Source organism: Eumetopias jubatus, unplaced genomic scaffold, assembly GCF_037043125.1.
Source record: "Eumetopias jubatus isolate StellerSeaLion01/CBP00866 unplaced genomic scaffold, mEumJub1_p1.0 scaffold_8, whole genome shotgun sequence".
NCBI classification, from domain to species: Eukaryota; Metazoa; Chordata; class Mammalia; order Carnivora; family Otariidae; genus Eumetopias; species Eumetopias jubatus.
This window is the reverse complement of record NW_028274814.1, coordinates 106,530,303-106,550,428: the sequence shown is the minus strand read 5'-3', so window position 1 is coordinate 106,550,428 and position 20,126 is coordinate 106,530,303. Positions and strand designations below refer to the sequence as shown.

At 35.6% G+C, this 20,126-nt stretch overlaps 1 protein-coding gene across 1 annotated transcript in view; it reads right to left on the bottom strand.

Annotated features, from left to right (window-relative positions):
- The window catches only part of TMTC2 (transmembrane O-mannosyltransferase targeting cadherins 2), a 390,535-nt gene that overhangs the window by 110,616 nt on the left and 259,793 nt on the right, over positions 1–20,126 (bottom strand). The window contains exon 8 of the mRNA XM_028105476.2: positions 12,143–12,264. Within this exon, the coding sequence (XP_027961277.2) occupies positions 12,143–12,264 (122 nt within the window). The remainder of the gene's footprint in view (positions 1–12,142; positions 12,265–20,126) is intronic.

Genomic DNA, 20,126 nt, shown 5'->3' with positions numbered 1-20,126 from the left:
AGAACCAAGTTCTTGGATTCTAAATCATTCTCCAATAAAAGGAACCAGAGCTCCTTGGAAAAATGCCTGATTCTAGAACTTGGGCTGTAAATATGTAAGATGAGCCTGGAGCATGTTTTAGTGACAGAAAGTAAGAAAGTTCCCAAAGGAAAACACACACACACACACACACAATGATGAAGGTATGTCAAGGGGACGTATAGGCCTCTGAAAGAGTTTCTGTTGGTCAAAGTTGGGCAAAGAACTAATCTGAGCAACAAACTAAATAAAGTAGTAGTATCATGTTATAATCCAATGTATAAACGAACATAAAATTTTGAATAGATAATTGGGGAGAAGAGACAAAGCCCTCATGCAGAAGAATTCCAAATAATTTATGGAGAGAGAATATCTGCACTCCTTAAATATGAACCACACATAGCAACCTCCTTCCAAAGACTACAATATGGAAAGAGAGGGTATAAAAAAAGAGTTTTTACACTGGAGCAATCTGATAAAAATGACCTCAAGCCAGGTCATCAGAGTTAATATAAACAGTGGTCAGTCATATTGATAATATACAAATATCCTTGATTTGATATGATGAGAAGGATACTTTATCTCTATGATCTTCCTCCTCAAAACTAGTAACTCCAGTCTAATAACAAAATATCAGCCAAAGACCAATTGAGGAACATTCTACAAAATATATCACAGTACTCCTCTGAAACAAGCAAAGCCCGAAAAACTATCATAGCCAGGTAGAGCTAAGGAGGCAAGGCAACTAGATGAAGTGTAGGATCTTGGCACAACAAAAGGACAGCAGGGAAAAAGTGAACATACCTGAGTAAAATATAAACTTAATTTAATAATAACATATGAATATTGGCCCATTAATCATGATAAATGTACCATACTAGAACATGAAGTTAACAGAGAAGATTGGTTAGAACTCTCTGTACTAACTTCACAATAATTCTTTAATCTAAAACTGTTCTAAAAGTGTTTACTTAAAAAATTAGTTTCTTAAAAATCTAATGTAAATGTCACAAAATTTTAGCCTTTGGCTTATTTGATTTGAAAATACATGGGTATTTGTTACAACATTCTCTTTTCCCATATGCTCGAAATAGTTTGTAACAACAGCAAATTCATAAAATACAAATCTTTTTAAACACCGATTATGATTCAAACTGCTAAATGGGAAGATGAGATTATTCCAGGCAAAGGAAAAAACTCAAGCAAAATCAAAACTAATTCCTCTATGTACTACTCTTTGTAGGATTTAAGTATAAGCATTTAGTACAGGCATGTCAGGAAAAGATCTTAAATATGGCCATGATCAAATGCTATTTCTACTTCAGAAATAAAAAAAAAAACAGCTAAAAGATAATTTACATCTAGTCACAAATTAATAAAGTGAATTTCTTCTTTCAAAATTACAGCTCAAATTTAGTGAGCATAAAAACAACGTTGTTTTTCTCTACCTGTATTCTGGAGATGCCAAACACATCCACCTTATAACATTAACAACTGTAGTTCAATTCATTCTGGTTTTGAACTAATTTAGACAAATAGCTACTTTTAGAGTAGTCCTAGCCCCAATGTGAATAAACATTTTCTTCCAAAATGTTGACCTTGGTGGTATCTCTGTCCTGATTTCTGGAAATTTCCTACTAACTCTGTCTATCCATTATAGAGGAAAGCAACGAACTACACTCACTAAAGTTCTTAGATGTTTAAAATTGAATGACTACTTAAGAAAGAAATTACTAGTTTAGCAGGTGTTCTAGCTCCAACTCATTGGTCTACCAGGTAAAACTCAGTGCCTTTTTCACTTAGGTATATTTCTAGAACTTCTGCACTCTCTCTGTCCCACCCCCTTTCAATTTGGTATATTATATATTCCTCAGAGTTCATTTGACAGAACATTCTTTTCTCTGGATGATAAGAGATTCATATTAAAAAGAAGGGATCTGTGACAAATACACTAAGTAGGGCTTTAAATACAAAAAGACTTTCAGAGCCTTTAATAGTATGAATAATAACATATTAAGAAGGGGGGGCGCCTGGGTGGCTCAATTGTTTAAGCGTCTGCCTTCGGCTCAGGTCATGATCCCAGGGATCGAGCCCCCCATCGGGCTCCCCGCTCGGCGGGAAGCCTGCTTCTCCCTCTCCCACTCCCCCTGCTTTTGTTCCCTCTCTCGCTGTCTCTCTCTCTGTCAAATAAATAAATAAAATCTTAAAAAAAAAAAAGAAGGAACTATGGTATGCAGTTTTTCCCACACTAAAAAAATTTTTAAGTAATACCTAGATATACTAATGTCTATGGAATACATTCTGGGCATGATGTTTTAATAGAAACTTTCCAAACAATAATGGCAGTGGCAAAATTGTGGCACCTTTAAGTTTCACTGTATTTGAAACCTCTCTTTTTATTATCAAGTAAAATCCATCCTTGCCATGTAACTACTGACTGGATCAACTTAGTTAATATTTATAGTCATAGCAAAGTTCCCAACTTCAATAGGTGTCATACATATATGTGTGTGTGTGTGTGTGTGTGTCTGTTTATACAGAGCAAGGTATTAGTGTACTGTTGGAGTAGGGGCGGGGGCAGGATGGAAGACCCGTCTTTCACATAAGTGAAAATGAAGTGCAGAAGATAATTACCAGTTGTGAAGAATGTGCACCCTAGGTGGGGGAAAAAAAAAAAAGAAATAAAAAGAAAACAGATACCCTCAGGAAACTATCTTGAACCCCAACGACAGATTTCAGCTAAATCTCATACCTCTGCTGAGGTGATCTTTGTGAGGTATGCAAAGGTATCTTAAAAATGTAAGAGCGTGGGCTCCTGGTCAGTAATTTTCTGCCTAAGGTGAGTAAATTTCTGATTCAAGCAGACAGAAATCTTGTTCTTCTATTACTGTTTTGTCTCAAGAAATAAGAAATAAAATATACTATATATTATTTCTCAGGGACAAAAATTTCCCAGACTATTACATCTAACAACTACAGTACCTAATTCTGTCACTATATGACATCATAATACATATAATACATGGTCTGTGCCCACCTTAAACCCAAGGCCACATGGCTAATATCAAACTGACCCAAGGATCCTGTTTGTGGGAGAATCCTGTATGTTGCCACCTAGAGTATTATTATGATGAACATGAGTTAGAGTGAACAGTCAAGAGTGTACCTTATCTTGTCACTTTTGACAAAGAGCCTCAATTATACCTCAGAAATGAGAGTCCGGCAATGTTAAGCCTTTGAAAAGAACTATGCTTCCCAATAAGAGAAGAAATAAATATCTAGGCAGGTAAATCTCAGGTGGTTTCGGCTCCAACTCAATGTTCTTCCAGGTAAAGGTCAGCAGTCCTGACTCCCAGGCATCCTACACTGTCCTCCCCTTCGGTCGGGAATATCACAGAGCCTCCTTCAAAACCTAAAATACGAAAGAACCTCTATGCCATATATGGCGTGCCATATACCATAAATACCATATTTAAATTAAAAATTTAAACTTCACTGTTTCCTTGCTACTTAACATCCAAAGATAGCTGAAGCCATTTTACAATAACCCATTAAAACTCTTTTTTTATCGAACAATATACACAGAAAGTATCTTTTCACTTCAGAACTGCATTATGAGAAAATCTAAAAACTGAATGAAGATCTGTTTTAAAAATAAATTTTTGTGCATTTGGAAGTTAGATATTCACGCACATGAGGCGCCATCTATGTGTGTTTTATCATAATAAACAAAAGGCTGGAGAGCAATTTAAATCGTACAGCTTTTGGAAAAATCTTAGGGGTGGTATAATCCAACAGGCTTTGGACACTGATCTTGATTGAACCTCTGTGAACCTCAGCTTCCTTCTATATAATGGTATCTAGATTGTGGCATTGCATGAGGACATATTGGATTAGTATATATAAAATGTCTAGTTCATTGCAGGATAACAAGTATTAGCTAATTGCAGGAGGTACCCCTCAAATGTAACGTGGGTAAATATAAGAGGAAACACAAAAACTTTATGGGTTTGTGAACATATTCATGGTTGGGCTGATTTGAACCTATTTATGAGACTGCGAAAATGAAAACTTTCACATCTTAGAACAGATGTGGCCTCCTTTGTGTGTGTGTGTGTGTGTGTGTGTGTGTGTGTGTGTGTGTGTGAACATATATGGAATATATATGTCCATATCCAAATGCCACGGGGAAAAAAAAGGCAATAGCCTTTTGCAAAAATACTGATCTAACAACTACTTGGGAGAAAAGATACCTGTTTTTGAAAATGTATGTTTTGTGTACCACCCTTCCTAAAGATAAACATAGGCTTAGAACAGGATGCTGTTCTAACAAGAAAAGCTACTCAAATCTTCTATTAGGAAAAAAAAAATTGTCAAGTGAGGAAAATATAAAAACATAAAATAGAAAGTGTTTAACTCACATTAAAATGTTTCCATGCTGTATTACATGACAGGAGAGTCAAAGAATAACAAGCTGGAAGTCATGAAGTATAATATATGTAGTATAAGAATACATCACTGGGGCTCATTTAAGTAATTAAAGAACTGTAAAGTGGAAGAAAAATGCCTACCAAGTGGTGTGGAATCCCATGCCTATAATAAAAATTAAAGAGTAAGGAAGTAAGATTAAGGTACCTACGTAACTGTCCCTTCTGAAACAAAAGCCATGACAAAAGTCAAAAGAATGGCAGCCCACAGCTACAGTGGCTATGGATCGCCTTGTTATGAATTTCTCCTAAATAGAAGACATTGAGGCTTTCTTGAGGTGAAGGAAATGCCCTGCTGGTCTTTGTATCCCCACTGTTTACTATGGAGCCTGAAATGAAGTTCAGGCTCAGAAAATGTGTATAAAAATGGAGGGTTTTTTTGGTTTTTTGTTTTTTTGTTTTTTAATAAAGGATTGTTTTTTTTGGACTCCTGCAAGAAAGCCAAGGTATATTTAAGGGAAACACCACTTCTCCATCTTCATCATTTCAATAATGTGGGATGCCAGAGTACAGGGGGCTTATGAGGCCTGAGCCTGCTGGGCTACTTAAATTGCACTAGATGATAACTACAGACAAAACACAGAAACCAAATCAACAAAATAACAATGCAACGTAAGTTGGTTTAAAAGCAATATAACCTTACTTACCCCTACAGAAAAAGCTAACTTTTTTTTTCAAACATAGCAGTATGTATATGTAGTGATAAAGCAGCTAGAATTATTTCATGTGTCCCTTACTGCCTAAGGACTTGATCATTTTAATTTTTATGATTCCTGAGACTATCTGGCAAAACAGAATATCTCTAACAATGACTTCTACTAACTGACATACAAAAACAAAATAAAAGTCTGGAATATTTTGAGATATCTGGAGTCCTGTCACTTAGTAGCAATAAGGACAGTAATTGTAAGATTGATTCTAAATAACAAAATGCATATCTTAAAGTGAGTGAGTGGTTTCTAAAAAAAAAAGCAAACAACCAGATTCATTATGCTTCAGAGCAAAAATAATACAATGATAACTTTACTATCTCCAGAATGCTAAGTTATGCTTAAATGAGGTAACTTCATATAAAATACTTAGCTGAATACTATAAATTAAACTTTCTTCTATATTTCCTTCAGTATTTCAGTAGAATGATATATGTGATATTATGCCTTCTCTTTTCATGGAATACATTTTGTAGCTTGAATTGCACATCTCCATAATAATCATCCAGTCAGAGTCACAGGGTAATTTTGTCCCCCTCTTCCTCCAATCTAAACACGGCTGTGCAGCGACTGTAATAAAACAAAGCAACCCAAACGCTAGCCAACATACAAAATGAGAAGAGCTTTGCTTTAAAGAGAACCAAATGGAAAAATAATCTCAGGTCTAAACAGCAGTAATTATTACAAAAAACCCAAGGAAACACACAGCACTGCCCTTCCAGATGGACAACCTCGACACCATCGTGGCCTTGGGGAATGGAACTTTACTATGGAACCACAAGTACTTTCACAACTGGAGTTTTATGTAGCCCAATTAACTTTGGCTAGACACAGAAATCTGGCTCAGTGCTTCCATGCAGTAGCCAAAATAAAGGTTTTCTGTATCAAGAATTACTGTCAGAGTCTCCCATATCCTTCCTTCTCTCTTACTAACCCAAACCTGGAAAATAAGCTAACAGCCAAGGAGCTTTTACTACAATTTAAGTCAATATTAATTTTACTGGCTCACAAAAACCACAAAATATTTGGCTTAAATAAATTGAAGAGGACAAAAAGAGAGGAAGACCAAGAAAAATTAAAGTAAGGATGTGCACACAAGTAGAGAACACACAGCTTTAGAAACAACTATAAAAATCATCTAAAATACCAAAATAATGGAAATGTTATTCCTTCCTTTCTCTCTTAATGCATGCCCAATTTGAAATTCATGCCATTAGCCCTAGGTAACAAAGTTCAAACAAGGAATAAATCCCAATTTTAAAGCGAGCTCGTGTTCAGTATTTTAATTGGACATGACATTGGTATGAAAGTTCCATATATTTTAGAGAGATGTCACCCGGGCCCAACTATATTTAAACATGGAGGGTACCAGTGACCCTGGAGGCAGAGCTATTCTCTACGGTATCCTGGAAAATTTGTATTCTAGTTACAGTGTAGGACCTAAAAGTGTCAACAGCCAAAAACAGAAGTCTCAAGTTCACGACCTATGATGTCTAATAATAAAAATGTGTTTAAAGCACTCAAACTAAACTAGACTTAGAGGTGATGTTTAAAATAAGTTATAAAAATGGGGTGGTATGAAGTACCGGCTTACTTTTGGAATCTCCAATCAGGTGTGACAAGGGGTTAAAAAAACAAAGACTCCACTTTTAAAACTATTTAATATAAAGTTAAAATTACTGATGTTCAATTCAGAAAACCCTGAGGTTATATCCAATTCTGCTATTTAGTAGCTAAGTTATTCTTGGAGATGTTGCTTGAATCTTTGAAGCTGAGTTTCCTCATTTATAAAAAGAGGATAATACTTATTGTAAAGCTTCCCAAAATAACATGTCAACCACAAGCACTCAAGAAATATATACCCCTTTTATGCCCACTAGGGTCTTGGAGGATTAGACCATGTCCACTGTATAATCATGCCATTCTTGTTCATTTATTCAGTACATATCATTGGGAGTCGAGTGATGCCTAGAATGGAGTAGTAAGTTTCAATACACATGCTGCCTAAATGAAGGGATTAATGGGGAAACACGGATCAGAGCAGGGAAACAAAAATATTAAGAAGTCATGTACCCAGCCCTTAAATAACTTAAAAACTGAAAGGTACAAGAGAATACAGGGATAGTTATACCAAGATAGGGAAATGCCACATAGTGAAGGGATAAAAAAGATAAGTGAAAAGTTAGCTCCTCCTCCATGTCTATGGTCAAAAGATGTAGATTTACATCTGCCATCGATCTGGGAAGTGCTATTATAGAGATACTGAAACCAGGGCTATGGATGTACAGAGAAGAAAAAAATGACTGCTTGAAAGACTCAGGCAAGACTTCACAGAAGTAATAAAATTTGAGTGGGGAAAGAGAGACAAAGGACATTTTTCAGGGGAATAAAAAAGGATCTGATTTATGGAATTTGTCAAAGCATTCTGGGAAACTCAAAATCGATTTGAAGTTTTCTAAATACCATAAATACTACAAACCCTTAAAGAAAAATTTGCACAAAAAACATACTGGCTGTAATGAAACCACCAGCAATCATTTTTTTTTTCTAATTTCTCTTATAAAATATAATTCTTACATAAAATCTTATACTACAGTCTTAAGTCTGATTTAGCTGCATGTCACTTTTACATATTTCAACTGTGGTCAGTTTTGACCAAACAGTGAAAACACCACACCCCATTTCTATTCCTCTTCTCTTGAGATTAACAGACAATTCCATTTTATAATATATTTAAAGACTTCAGAAGTCAAAATGTGTGGCATTTTCCACCTTGCCAATTCCATGTTAAGTCAATGGCATATTACCAGGCCAACAAACCCAAAATTAGACACAGGCAATCCATTGGGATAAGAAATTTGCCAAATCTCATAATTCAAAAAGAGACTGCTAAAGACGGTTGTGGGGGTATTGGCAAGGTGAGTTTAAGCCTTTCCATAATAAGGCTTGTATTTCATCTAATCAGTTAGTCGGAAACTATAAAAGTTTGGTTGGGGGGGGAATTAAAGTTTGGATTGTAATACACGAGTCTTTCCTTCCTTTCCATATGTTTCAGTAAATTAAAACTTCTAAATCTTGTCTCTTTTAAAAAAAAATGCCTTCTAAAAAATAAAGCAGCCTGTAAAATCATATTTTTGTACAGGAAACTTAAAATATTCAGGCTTGAAATGAGGAAGAAAAAAAGAACACATGGTTTCTATATCCAAAGCAGTGTCACGGTCTAGGTAGATTCAGAATTAAGTACATTTGAGCTTTCATCTTTTTTTCTTTGCTAAATGACTTTAAAAAAAAAAAAATCAGGCATCTTAAACTTTTATAGATTTTTTTGAAGGGGGCCATTTATCAATCTAATTAAAAATGTTTCCATTTGAATTCCGTAAGAACATCTCAAAGATAGCAGTTGCGGCAAGAGGTAGATACGAATTCTGTTCTTAAGTGCAACTGCGTGAATTATCATCCTGTTAGAATAGGAAATGAAAAGATGTTTATACGGTAAAACAAATTTATTCCAATAGTGATCCTGTAAATGGTAGTAATAGCAACTTATACCCTCCAATTCTGAGTAATGTTCTCCTTTCCCTTTCTCTGTTCTTTCTCTATTAGGCCTTCATATTAGTTTCTTTTATAATTTCTGCCTTCGTATTTCTTATTTCTTCATTTTTTTGTTTGCATATGGAAAGATTTCCTCAACTTTATTCTCCTAACCTTTATTTATTTATTTATTCATTTATTTAGTAATCTCTACACCCAATGTGGGCTTGAATTCACAACCCTAAGATCAAGTCCCACGCTCTACCAACTGAGCCAGCTAGGTGCCCCTATTCTCCAACCTTTAAATGAAAATTGTTTGCCATCATCTTTTTAATTTCTAAAAGCTCTTTCTTGGTTATTTTTTTCATTATTTATGTTTTTATGGCATCCTGCTTTATAAAATGCTATGTTACCATCTCTAAGGATTTTTATTTATTTATTTTTAAAGATTTTGTTTATTTATTTGGCAGAGAGAGAGCATAAGCAGGGGAAGCAGCAGGCAGAGGGAGAAGCAGGCTCCCCGAGGAGCAGGGCGCCCGATGCGGGGCTCAATCCCAGGACCCCGGGATCATGACCTGAACTAAAGGCAGATGCTTAACTGTCTGAGCCACCGAAGTGCCCCTAAGGATTTTTTTTTTTTTTAAGATTTTATTTATTTATTTGAGAGAGAGAAAGCATGCAAGAGACAGCACAAGCATGGGAGGGGGCAGAGAAAAAGGGAGAGGCAGGCTCCTCACTAAAACAGGGAGCCTGATGTGGGACTCGATCCCAGGACCCTGGGCTCATGACCTGAGCTGAAGGCAGAGGCTTAACGACTGAGCCACCCAGGTGCTCTAAAATTTCTAAGGACTTAAAAAATTTTTTCTTCTGTTTCCTCCAGTTTCCTTCTCCTAATAATTTGCTTCAGTTCCAATCTTTTATAGTTGAGGCTTTCTAAATATGAGTGATGATCCTTGGTTGTCCGCTGTTATTTAAAAGCTACTTAATAAAAGCTGAATGGAGTTCCTTAGTTATAGATGTGCTTCCCAGATGGGAAAGATTCACTTTTGTGCATCTGGTTTGGGAGCTAGCCATTAATAGGTGATCTCCAAATGTAGGTATAAAGATTTCTTTTCCCTATGGTGATTCAATTTCTCCAGATAAGAATTCAAAAATTTCTTGGGAGGTGGGATGTGTGTGTGTGTGTGTGTGTGTGTGTGTGTGTGTGTGTGCGCACGCGCACAGTGCTGGGTGAGTGTAAACTCGGTGGTGCCGATATTCTGCTTGTGGTGGAGGAGGGGTACTGATAATCTGTGTGCTCCACTGGAAGACACTGATTCAATCTTTTCAGTCCTCTTTGCATTTCACCTTTGATTGTGCAAGCTGTTCCTGAATCATGAACCTCTTTTACTCAACTGCTGTACCACTATAAGCCTTTTCCCTGCCTTGGAAGTGAGTGCCCGGTTGCTGGCATTGCACACATGGGAGGAGAGACCTGACTGTTCCAGACGCAGTTGACCGCTGATTATCCGATTCAATAAAGGCTCCTTAACTCACTCTCTTCCATGCCAACTGCCTTCAAGTCTTGAGTCTCTCTGAGTTTCTTTTTGAGTACATAAGATCTCTTTTCATTGTTATCCCATTCCAAAGCCTCTTCAGATAGTGGACTCTGTTCTGACAGATCAATTTCCACTTTCTGACTTCCAAAAATCAGTTTAAATATCATTTCCCCCACCATTCTGACTGTTCCTGAGACTATTCCTTCTCAATATTTTATTCAGTATTATATATATTTAGCATAATATTATTATTCTTTATTTACCCACATGATCGCCATGTCTTTGTTCACCATTCTTTTTGCAACATACTCAGCAACTCCTTCCAGATCTGTGTTCTTTTGAAGGATATCTTCAGTAATTTCTTCAGCAAGAGTTTTTAGTGGCCTGATTTTTATTTAATTTCTTGATCTAGGAATTTCATTATCATGCCAGTAAAGCAAATTCAAAATTCAAAGCCTGATAAAGGGAGGGCAGTAGTACAAACTCATTCCTACTCCATTCAAATCCCATGCTGAGATAGGCAAACCTTCATAATGCCTTCTTATATCAGTAAGCAAACTTATTCTAGATTATTCTTTCACTGAAGGTATGAATTTTCCTCCTTTACTTAAGTACCTAATCCCTGGCTTTCCATTGGTCTGAAGCTTTCCATTTCCCGCAAGAATGAAAACAAACAAAAAAACCCATTCGCTCCTGTTACCACAGCTGGTAAACTATCCCAAATCAGCTGCAGATCAGCCAACTGTTTACTGTTCTGGCATTCAGTTACCCCTCATTGTTAGTCCCTAGGAAATTGTCTCACTACTTTTTGAGCTCAGTTATGCATTAAGAGTGTATCTATTTTATTAAGCACATCTAGATATATTTTAGTAGTATATTTTCTGGCTACTGAGTCTGCCTACATAGTTTCATTAATAGCATTTTAGTAGTATCTTCATATGGATACATAATAATTTTGGGTATTTAGTCCATCTTCTGTAGAAAATAAAATATTACTTTTACATAATTATAAAATACTTTTCTATAAATTCACTTTGGAATCACTTTCCTGACCATCTGCTCTATGCTTTTCTAGAAGTCATTTATTCTTATTAATATTGAAGAGAGATTAGGTGATATAACTAAAACAGCACAGATAATAGATTAAGATTAGGATTGAAGGCTAGTTCTGCTACTTATTATTAGCTGGATAAACTCAGAAAATTTACTTAAATATTTTGAACAATCCCCGATAGTGTAAAATAAGACATTAAGTTTACTTTGAAACACACGAAATTACAATTTTTCTAAATCACAATGGTAGAATACCAGCAATTTCTTATGCTTCAAAGTAACATCACTTCCATGAGAATGTGGCCTCCAAGGCTGCTTGTCACATAGTGGGTGGTCAAATGATGGCGCCACTTCTCTCATGGAATGATTTCTAATTAGTAGGAATTCCAGGTGACACTAACTGACACATATGCAAAGCCTTACATAATGCTGGTTATTTGGAAAGAATCCAACTTCATTCTACAGTGTAGCCCATTTGGGGCTAACGGTGGTTTGTAGAACATAATCTTTACACAAATATTGTTATTGTGACAAATTCATTATGCAATCCATATTTGGGATTCACCATTTCCATTTTTCCATTAAGTTACATCAAGGATCAAGACATACCACATTTTATCTATGGTAAACCCTACAAAAATACATTTTTCTATAGGTTCTATAGAGAGTTCCGACAGTGTTACCATCACTACTCCCTAACAGTCTGTGTTAACTGGCTGAGAACCAGTACCTTAAACTCTATCCATCTCAGTCTGCATGAAGAAAACCAGCTTCTAAAGGGTGAGGAAGGAAGGTGGTTACTCACTGTTAGGGCTAGCAGTTTCCCATAGGTAAGATGAGCAGGAATGTGGTCAGTCTTGGATCTCAGTGATTCCATATACCAATGCTCTGCTTCAGGGAGTTTGCTTAATCGCATGTATGCTTCACCTGGAAAGAAATACATGACGATCAACCTAAGGCCACAGCTTTCCAACAGCTACAATGGCGTCACATCATCGTGTTTACATCCCTTGAAATTTCAGATGCTGTGGCAAGGACTGACACCCATTATCTCATCTGATTCCCAAAAAGTCATCATAATTTCCATTTTACAAATAGGAAAACTTGTGTTTGGAGAAATTAAGTGAAATGGCTAAATTAAAAAATTTAGTAGCTAATAAAGCTTTGATTTTTAATCTAGTAACAGGAGACCCACAAGCATAGGCCCTTTGTCTTTTCTTTTTCCTACAGACAGGTTTGGGGGTGCTTGGGTGGATCAGTTTGTTGAGCGTCCAACTTTTGATTTCGGCTCGGGTCATGATCTCAGGGTGGTAGGGGGAGATAAAGCCCCGCACTGGGCTCTGTGCTCAACTTGGGGGGCAGTCTGCTTGAGATGCTCTTCCTCTCTCTTTGCCTTGCCCTCTGCTTGTTCCCTCGCTCTCTCAAATAAATAAATCTTTAAAAAAAAAAAAGATAAGCTTGTTCTTTCTTATGTACAGTCAGTTGTTCTTTTTTATTCACATTCATTTATTCCTTCAGAAATTCAAGTATTTATAGAATACACACTAAGTAAGAGAGAATTATGAAGACCTAGACAAAGAAGATTAAGGTCCTGCCAAGATTTACAACATTGTTGAGAAAACATTAGTTGAAGGAGTTAGAAATATTTTGGATTAAGCACTGGTGTTGGATTTCTTTCAGAAATTATTTGCATTTTATATTTTAATAGATAAAATTTATGAGTATCATTTGGAAAATCCAGTGAATATATGACAATTACTTAGCATGCCCAGGATCATGTACAAAGCTAGTTTGAAGACTTTCAGCCATCAGTTATTATTTGTAAGTTATGCAAATTTTACCTGTCAAAGAGTATTTCACTAACAGCCAAGCAAGAGAAAAACAAAAAATAAAAAACTGGAAATAAAGCCAAAAGTCTATCAGCTCTCTACTTATTATCATCTCCCTTCCCTTATTTGCTTATAGTATGGAAGAATATTTACCTGATGAGAATATTATATTTTAAGGTGATTTGTATATTTAAAAGTTAAGCATTATAGTTTTAATAAGCACTGCAAATATAGAAAGTACTCAATTTCTAAGAACAGGTAATAGACTGGTAACCTGAATTATTTGTCAAGTAGACCTTTATAGCTTAAATAATCACAATTATGATAGCTTTTTCCATTTAGAGGCATAATCAGAGGCTTTTTCCTACATATATTACCCATATTGGCTATACCTCTTTGCTTCAAAGGAAGAATTAGTTTCCTTTTATTTTAATCATATTCTCTTTGTATTAGCACAGTGCTGTCAATACAAATATGTTTGATGAATTGAATTGAGTTGAGTCTCCTGACCTTTTGAGTGCCCTTTGCTCGGCTTGTTAGTAAAAAATACTGGTGACAAATCTATAATATGCACAAAAATATACATACCACTCACACACATCAATGTGTTTCTAGTTCTCAGAACAGTTCTTAAACTATACTGTCATAAGAATGATAGCTGGAAATTTTTTCTTTTAATCTAAAACTTAAAATGTGTTTGCATTTAAGAAGAATTTGGTTACATTAAATAGAACGCTTGGGTGCACTGAAAGAAATACTGAAGCAAAGACCAAAGACTGGAATGGAATACACAAAATGCTCACAGTTGTTGGTGGTAGGATTAGGCATGAAATTTTTTTTTAATTTTCCTACTTCTATAATCTTGTATCATTATTATAATATCTCTATAAAAATGAAAACATTGTCAGACACAAATTTTTTTCTTTTTTGCCATGTTGAGCTAACAAATGTTTCCCAAAAAAAGCAAACAGTAAATTTTTTTTTTTTTTTTTAGGGAAAGCAAACCACTTCTTCATACTACAACAATACTAGATATGATTTATGTAACAGAAAGAATGCAACAATCCCTAAAGTATTGATAAATTTAAAGCAATTAATGACAAATTCTACCCAAATATTGATCTCTACAGTGGATTCTAAAGCCAGTAGAAAACACAGATTAACATCACAGTTAGAGTTAAAAGATGGGAGGGATTAGAGATTCTGTCTGGAATCAGCCTGAAATTCCTCTTTGGGTCTTCCAGTGCTCATAGGTCAGCTTCTAGAAGCTGTACCATCATTACCTTTAACATAACTTCTACTTGTCATTTATAAAATATTCAACTAATTTGTAGACTAGTAAACAGGTTTTCTGCACAAAAAAAAGAATGTGAGAGAACCCTAATTTCACAGTGTTTTTGAGATTGAAATCTGTATATTTAAGTTGTTGTCTGAAATCATTTCAGAAAGTGTTCTATTTTTTCCAAGTCAAAAATCTGTTATTAAAAGCTATTTTGAGATAAAATATTAACTTGCTAAATAATTAGTGTCTAGCCCATTTTCTTCAGTAATAATTCACAAGTAACTTATTAATTTGAAAAACTCGTGAGATGGGGAAATATGAAAGGGCTATAAGAAATATAATGTAATTAATGCATCGTGGCAAGTGTATGAAAAATGTAAATGACCATTACCACTCAGGAAAACTTCAGGTAACCATTCATTGTATCTCAGTAATAACAATGACAATTATTCACTGAATATTTATTATGAATTAGGGTAGCAAGCCATAGAGGGCACATTCCCAACTTATAAGCACCTACCCCTCTCATTCTCTATCTTTGGGCATGTAGAATGTTCTCTCACTCAGCCCCACGAGGAGCCTTCACACATTACTCTCATTCAACCACTACCAATTACCTGTTCAGATTTGGTTTGCAAGATGAAATAATTTTCAATCTCTATATTAGTTGCTTTATACGTGAATCTCATTTTTTATTAAGGAATGTCTTTCCCTGGATTTTATAGATGAGAACATTGAGAAGCAGGGTGGCCGAATAAAACACACAGAGTCATAAAGGTGGAAAGTGTTAAAGCTGGAATTCAAACCCAGGACAACCCTGACCTCAAAGCACAAAGCTTTAACCTGCTAGTAGGGAACGATCACAAAGTTTTCAACTCTCCAGCTCAGGGGAAAAGCATACTCTTTCTCACTCCTGGAAAATTGTTTTCTAGCTTGTGATACACTGGCCATCGAGAACATTTCACTTTGCTTGGGCTTATCTACGGAATTAAAGGAATAAGGAAGAACAATAATAATCTATAGTTGACCTTTAAAAATGCTTCTGCTGCATATGTTACTCAACTCTTAAGAGGAGAATATGTATCCTAGGAGATGCACCAGAGTGCTATGGTTAATCTTAACACAGAAACAGCCTATAAAAGTAGTAATAAAATCAAGATGCAAATCCTAAAATGCAAGAAAAAGATAATGGATGAATTTAAATGTTTTAAAAGTGACTCAGTAAAGATGTGGGGAACAAACAATATACGGGCAAGAACTGGATACACCCCTGCCACTGACATGGTAAAAGCTTCATACTTCTCACTTCTAATTTGTACTAGGGATTAAAGGACCCATTTTATGGATCCGAGGAAGGCTCGGGAATGATAAGTGACTTGCACAAGGACAGTTAATTATCCTATTCTAAAAGTTTTGAATGGCTCTAAAGCCCACACTTTTCTCCATGGCATCAAGCTGCCTACCATACAAAGCTTATTATTTATTGAATACCTACTAATGTCTTAAACATATTTATACTTTCATATTATCCCTACACTGTAATTGACATCAGTCTCATTTCACAGATGAAGAGACTGTGGCTCACTGAGATGAGGCAACTTATTCAAGGTTCAACGCTAAGCAAATGCCATATTCAGGATTCAGATCAGAGCTCTCTCTCCGGCTCCTTCTACCATACCATTCTCTCCAAATACTATAAAAAAATAATTAGGAGACAAAATAACTGCAAAAAGTGCCATCAGTGGATTCGGTTTTAGGAGAGAAGGATATATATGTAATCCTGCAAGCTTGATTAAAATATTAAAAATCAGAAAAAGTCCATGAAGGAAATGGCCCCAGGAAAAGAAAATGTTACATTCAATAAGGAAGGAAATGAAAATACTTGATCAGGAAGAGAGTGGAGGGAGGAGCGTTATGTCATCTTCTCTGGTACTGTAATTCTTAACTTACAATAAAAAAAAAAAATGTTTATAGCACCCAGGAGGAAAGAGGCAATGATGACTATTTTTCCTTCTCATCCTGAAAAAAAAAAAAAATGACATAATAGAGGCACTTTCATAAGAATGAGAAGATTTGCTGTGATGATGTAGTGATCAGGTTCATCGCCCAGATTTATTTCCGATTCACTCACAGACAAAAGGGATTTGGATGTCTCCAGGCTGGCTTCAAGCAGATATAAACCAGTTTCAGATGTAGAACAAATAATGTCACTCTTCCTCCCTAAAAAGCCCTGGGTCTAAATAACGCAGGCAAAGGCTAATTCCTTAAAGGAAAGAATGCTGGATTATTGATGATGTAATAGTCCAGATCTCACTGATTCTCACGTTTCAGCTCTGGCTTGCAGATAACGAATAGAGTACGTAATGGGACATACTACCCATCCTTCCTAGAGTTATCTTTTGTTTCTCCTGTCCCTGCTCGATAGTATATTTCTGTGTTAAGATTCAGTTTAGATTCCTTTTTTTTTTTCTGGCCATTTTATTGAGATATAATTAACATACAACCCTGTGTAAGTTTAAGGTGTAGAGCACAATGGCTTGGTTACATATGCCGTGAAATGATTACTACAATGAGTCCAGTTAACATTCATCATCTGACATATTTTTTTAAAAAAGAAAAACATTTTCTTTTCCTGTGATAAGAACTTTTAGGACATGCTTGCTTAGCAACTTTCAAATGTGCCATACGGCTGCATTAATGGTAGTCATCAGGTCATACATCACGTCCCTGTACTTATGTATCTTTTACTAGAAGTCTGTACCTTTCAACTACCTATATCCAATCTCACATCTCCCAATTCCCTATTTAAAAAAACTAAAACAAACGAACAAAAACCCCCAACTTTTGTGACCACCTTTACCAAAAGCGATCACCCCTTACTCAACATTCATAATAATTGAGTAATTGTTAAATGTCTCTCTTTTTTATAGTCTTCAATGCTCTCTTTCATACCAATTTAGGGTAACCAACATGGATAATGCATATGATGGTAAGCATAAAGATTAACGAGATATTATTCATTTCTACCCTCATGGTACTTATAGTCAAGTGACAATGAAACATTTATTTATTAGGTTTCCAAAGTTTGATGTTTCGGTGCACATCAAACAACACAAAAACTTTCTAGTACTTATACTTCATTTAATCTGTGTTTAAAAAGGTAATTTCTTGGGGCGCCTGGGAGGCTCAGTTCATTAAGCAACTGCCTTCCACTCGGGTCATGATCCCGGAATCCTGGGATTGAGTCCCACATCTGGCTCCCGGCTCAGCAGGGAGCCTGCTTCTCCCTCTGACCCCCTCCCCTCTCATGGTGTTTCTCTCTCTCTGTCTAATAAATAAATAAAGTCTTAAAAAAAAATAAAAAGGTAATTTCAGGGGCGCCTGGGTGGCTCTGTCAGTTAAGCATCCGCCTTTAGCTCAGGTCATGATCCAGGAGTCCTGGGGTGGACCCCCATGTGGGACTCCCTGCTCAGCCGACCAAAATACTGTACCAATTTCACTTCCACAAGTATTATATAAGGAGAACAAATTTTCTAAGTGCACAGCAAAATGACACTGTAATATTCTTAAATGTCCATTTGAAAAAGAAAAAAAACATCATCATTTCAATTTTCCTACTTTAATTCTTAATGAAAATTCATATATTTTTACAAATTTTTTCACAAATTCTTAGCCATGAATTTTTTATTTGCAGGTCATTGTTTGATGGTTTTTTTTTTACAGTTTTAAGCCATTTTTCAACTAAGATATATACCGTTCCTTTTTGATGTGCAAAAGATGGTTTAAATGGTTTTTCATGTCAGACTACTTTAACTTTTATTTATGCAAATTAACTTGACTTTTCCTTTGTAGTTTTGTCACTGCCATTTATGCATAAAAAATTCTTTATCATAGGGACATATATTCTAATTACATAGTTTTATTATTAAAGTTAGCTACTTATTCCATATGAAATACATTTGCCATATAATGTGAGACACGGGTCTAAATTTTATTTTTTCCAAACATCATTTAATCAATTGTCCCCGATCAACTTTTATAAGAACTCCTTTTCCTCACCAATATTCAATTTCACATTTATTACCTACAAAAAAATTGTAAACTCTGATCTGTGTGCAGTGTATACAACATTGCTCTAAGTACTGTAGGTTTTTCTAATATTTTAATACTGAGTAGAGCATGTCTCTCCCATTGTTTTTCAATAACTCTTCTTGGCTCTATTTTCCTGTTAAGTCTACCAAATAAACTCTAGAATCATTTTGTCAAATTTTTAATAAAATTCTTTCTGAAATGTTTATTGCTATTGAATTATAATTTATGAATCAATTTATTTTTTTTTAAGATTTTATTTATTTATTTGACAGAGAGAGACACAGCGAGAGCAGGAGCACAAGCAGGGGGAGTGGGAGAGGGAGAAGCAAGCTTCCCGCCGAGCAGGGAGCCCGATGGGGGACTCGATCCCAGGACCCCGGGATCATGACCTGAGCCGAAGGCAGACGCTTAACCAACTGAGCCACCCACCAGGCATCCCTATGAATCAATTTAAAAGGGAAATTTTTTTAGAAAATTGAGTGTCCCTATCCCAGATTAGTACTCAGTTCTTCATGTATTCAAGCCCACTTCCCTTTTTTTATATACCCATCTTACCAATTATAATATTCCTGACCTCAAACTAGACTGGGAGCTGTGTAGAGCCAGACACAAAACCCTTTATCTCTTTATCTGTCCTCCAACCTAAGTTCAGAAGCCTCTAGCTCTAAAGAGTCTTGATAAATATCTGATAAATAATTGATCATATTATGCACCAACTTAAGATTTAGATGTATTTTTACCAAGTATGTCATCAAAGAGAAATTTCCAAGTAATTCCTTTTTCTAGAATCTGTGGTCTGACAGAACCATATAACATCAGGAGCCTATTACATCAAGAGTTTAACTTGCTGTGATTTTAATTCTCACTTCTTACTTCACTGTGTTGGCATTAACATAGAAACCTTAGGGAGTCTGGCCTTTTTCTATTTATATATGTTATAAACTTGCTATAACTACAGGCTGTCAAATTTTGTGAATCTCTTATATTTCCATCCTAATCTTTTTCTCCACCTGATCTTATCTTTGTAAAATAACACAGTCCAGTTGCCTTAGATACATTAGTTCTGATGGGAAATGCTCAGTAGCTACTGTACAGAGCAGGAAAAGATAAAGAAAGAAATTAAAGTGGTTACAGAAATTAGAGGCTGTTTTGTATCTGACATCAGATTTCAACAATTATCACTTCTTCCACTGGGCTGGAAGGATTAGAAGTAAAATGAAATATGAGTCTTAAATTAAGGAGGGTTATGAAAAGGTCCAACATGTTAACGCTTCACCAAGTCCTACTGCATCAAACTTAAGAAACCTGGAAGCCAGAAAGGGTAGTTATAAGCAAAAAGAAGAAATGGAAGGGAAAAAACTGAATACGCATCTCATTAAGTAAAAAAACTAATCATCAAGAAAGAGTTTAAACTTCCGTGAAAGTTAAAAAGGTTCCTAATTTCTAGCGTAAGTTTATACACAGGAAACATCTGGTATGCCACCAAAATTTAACTTGCAAAACAGCCAGAAGCCTCTGTCAATATTTCTCTACATACAACTGGGGATCCTGGAGTTGTTCAGGCTAATCAATTCCCTTTATGTTTT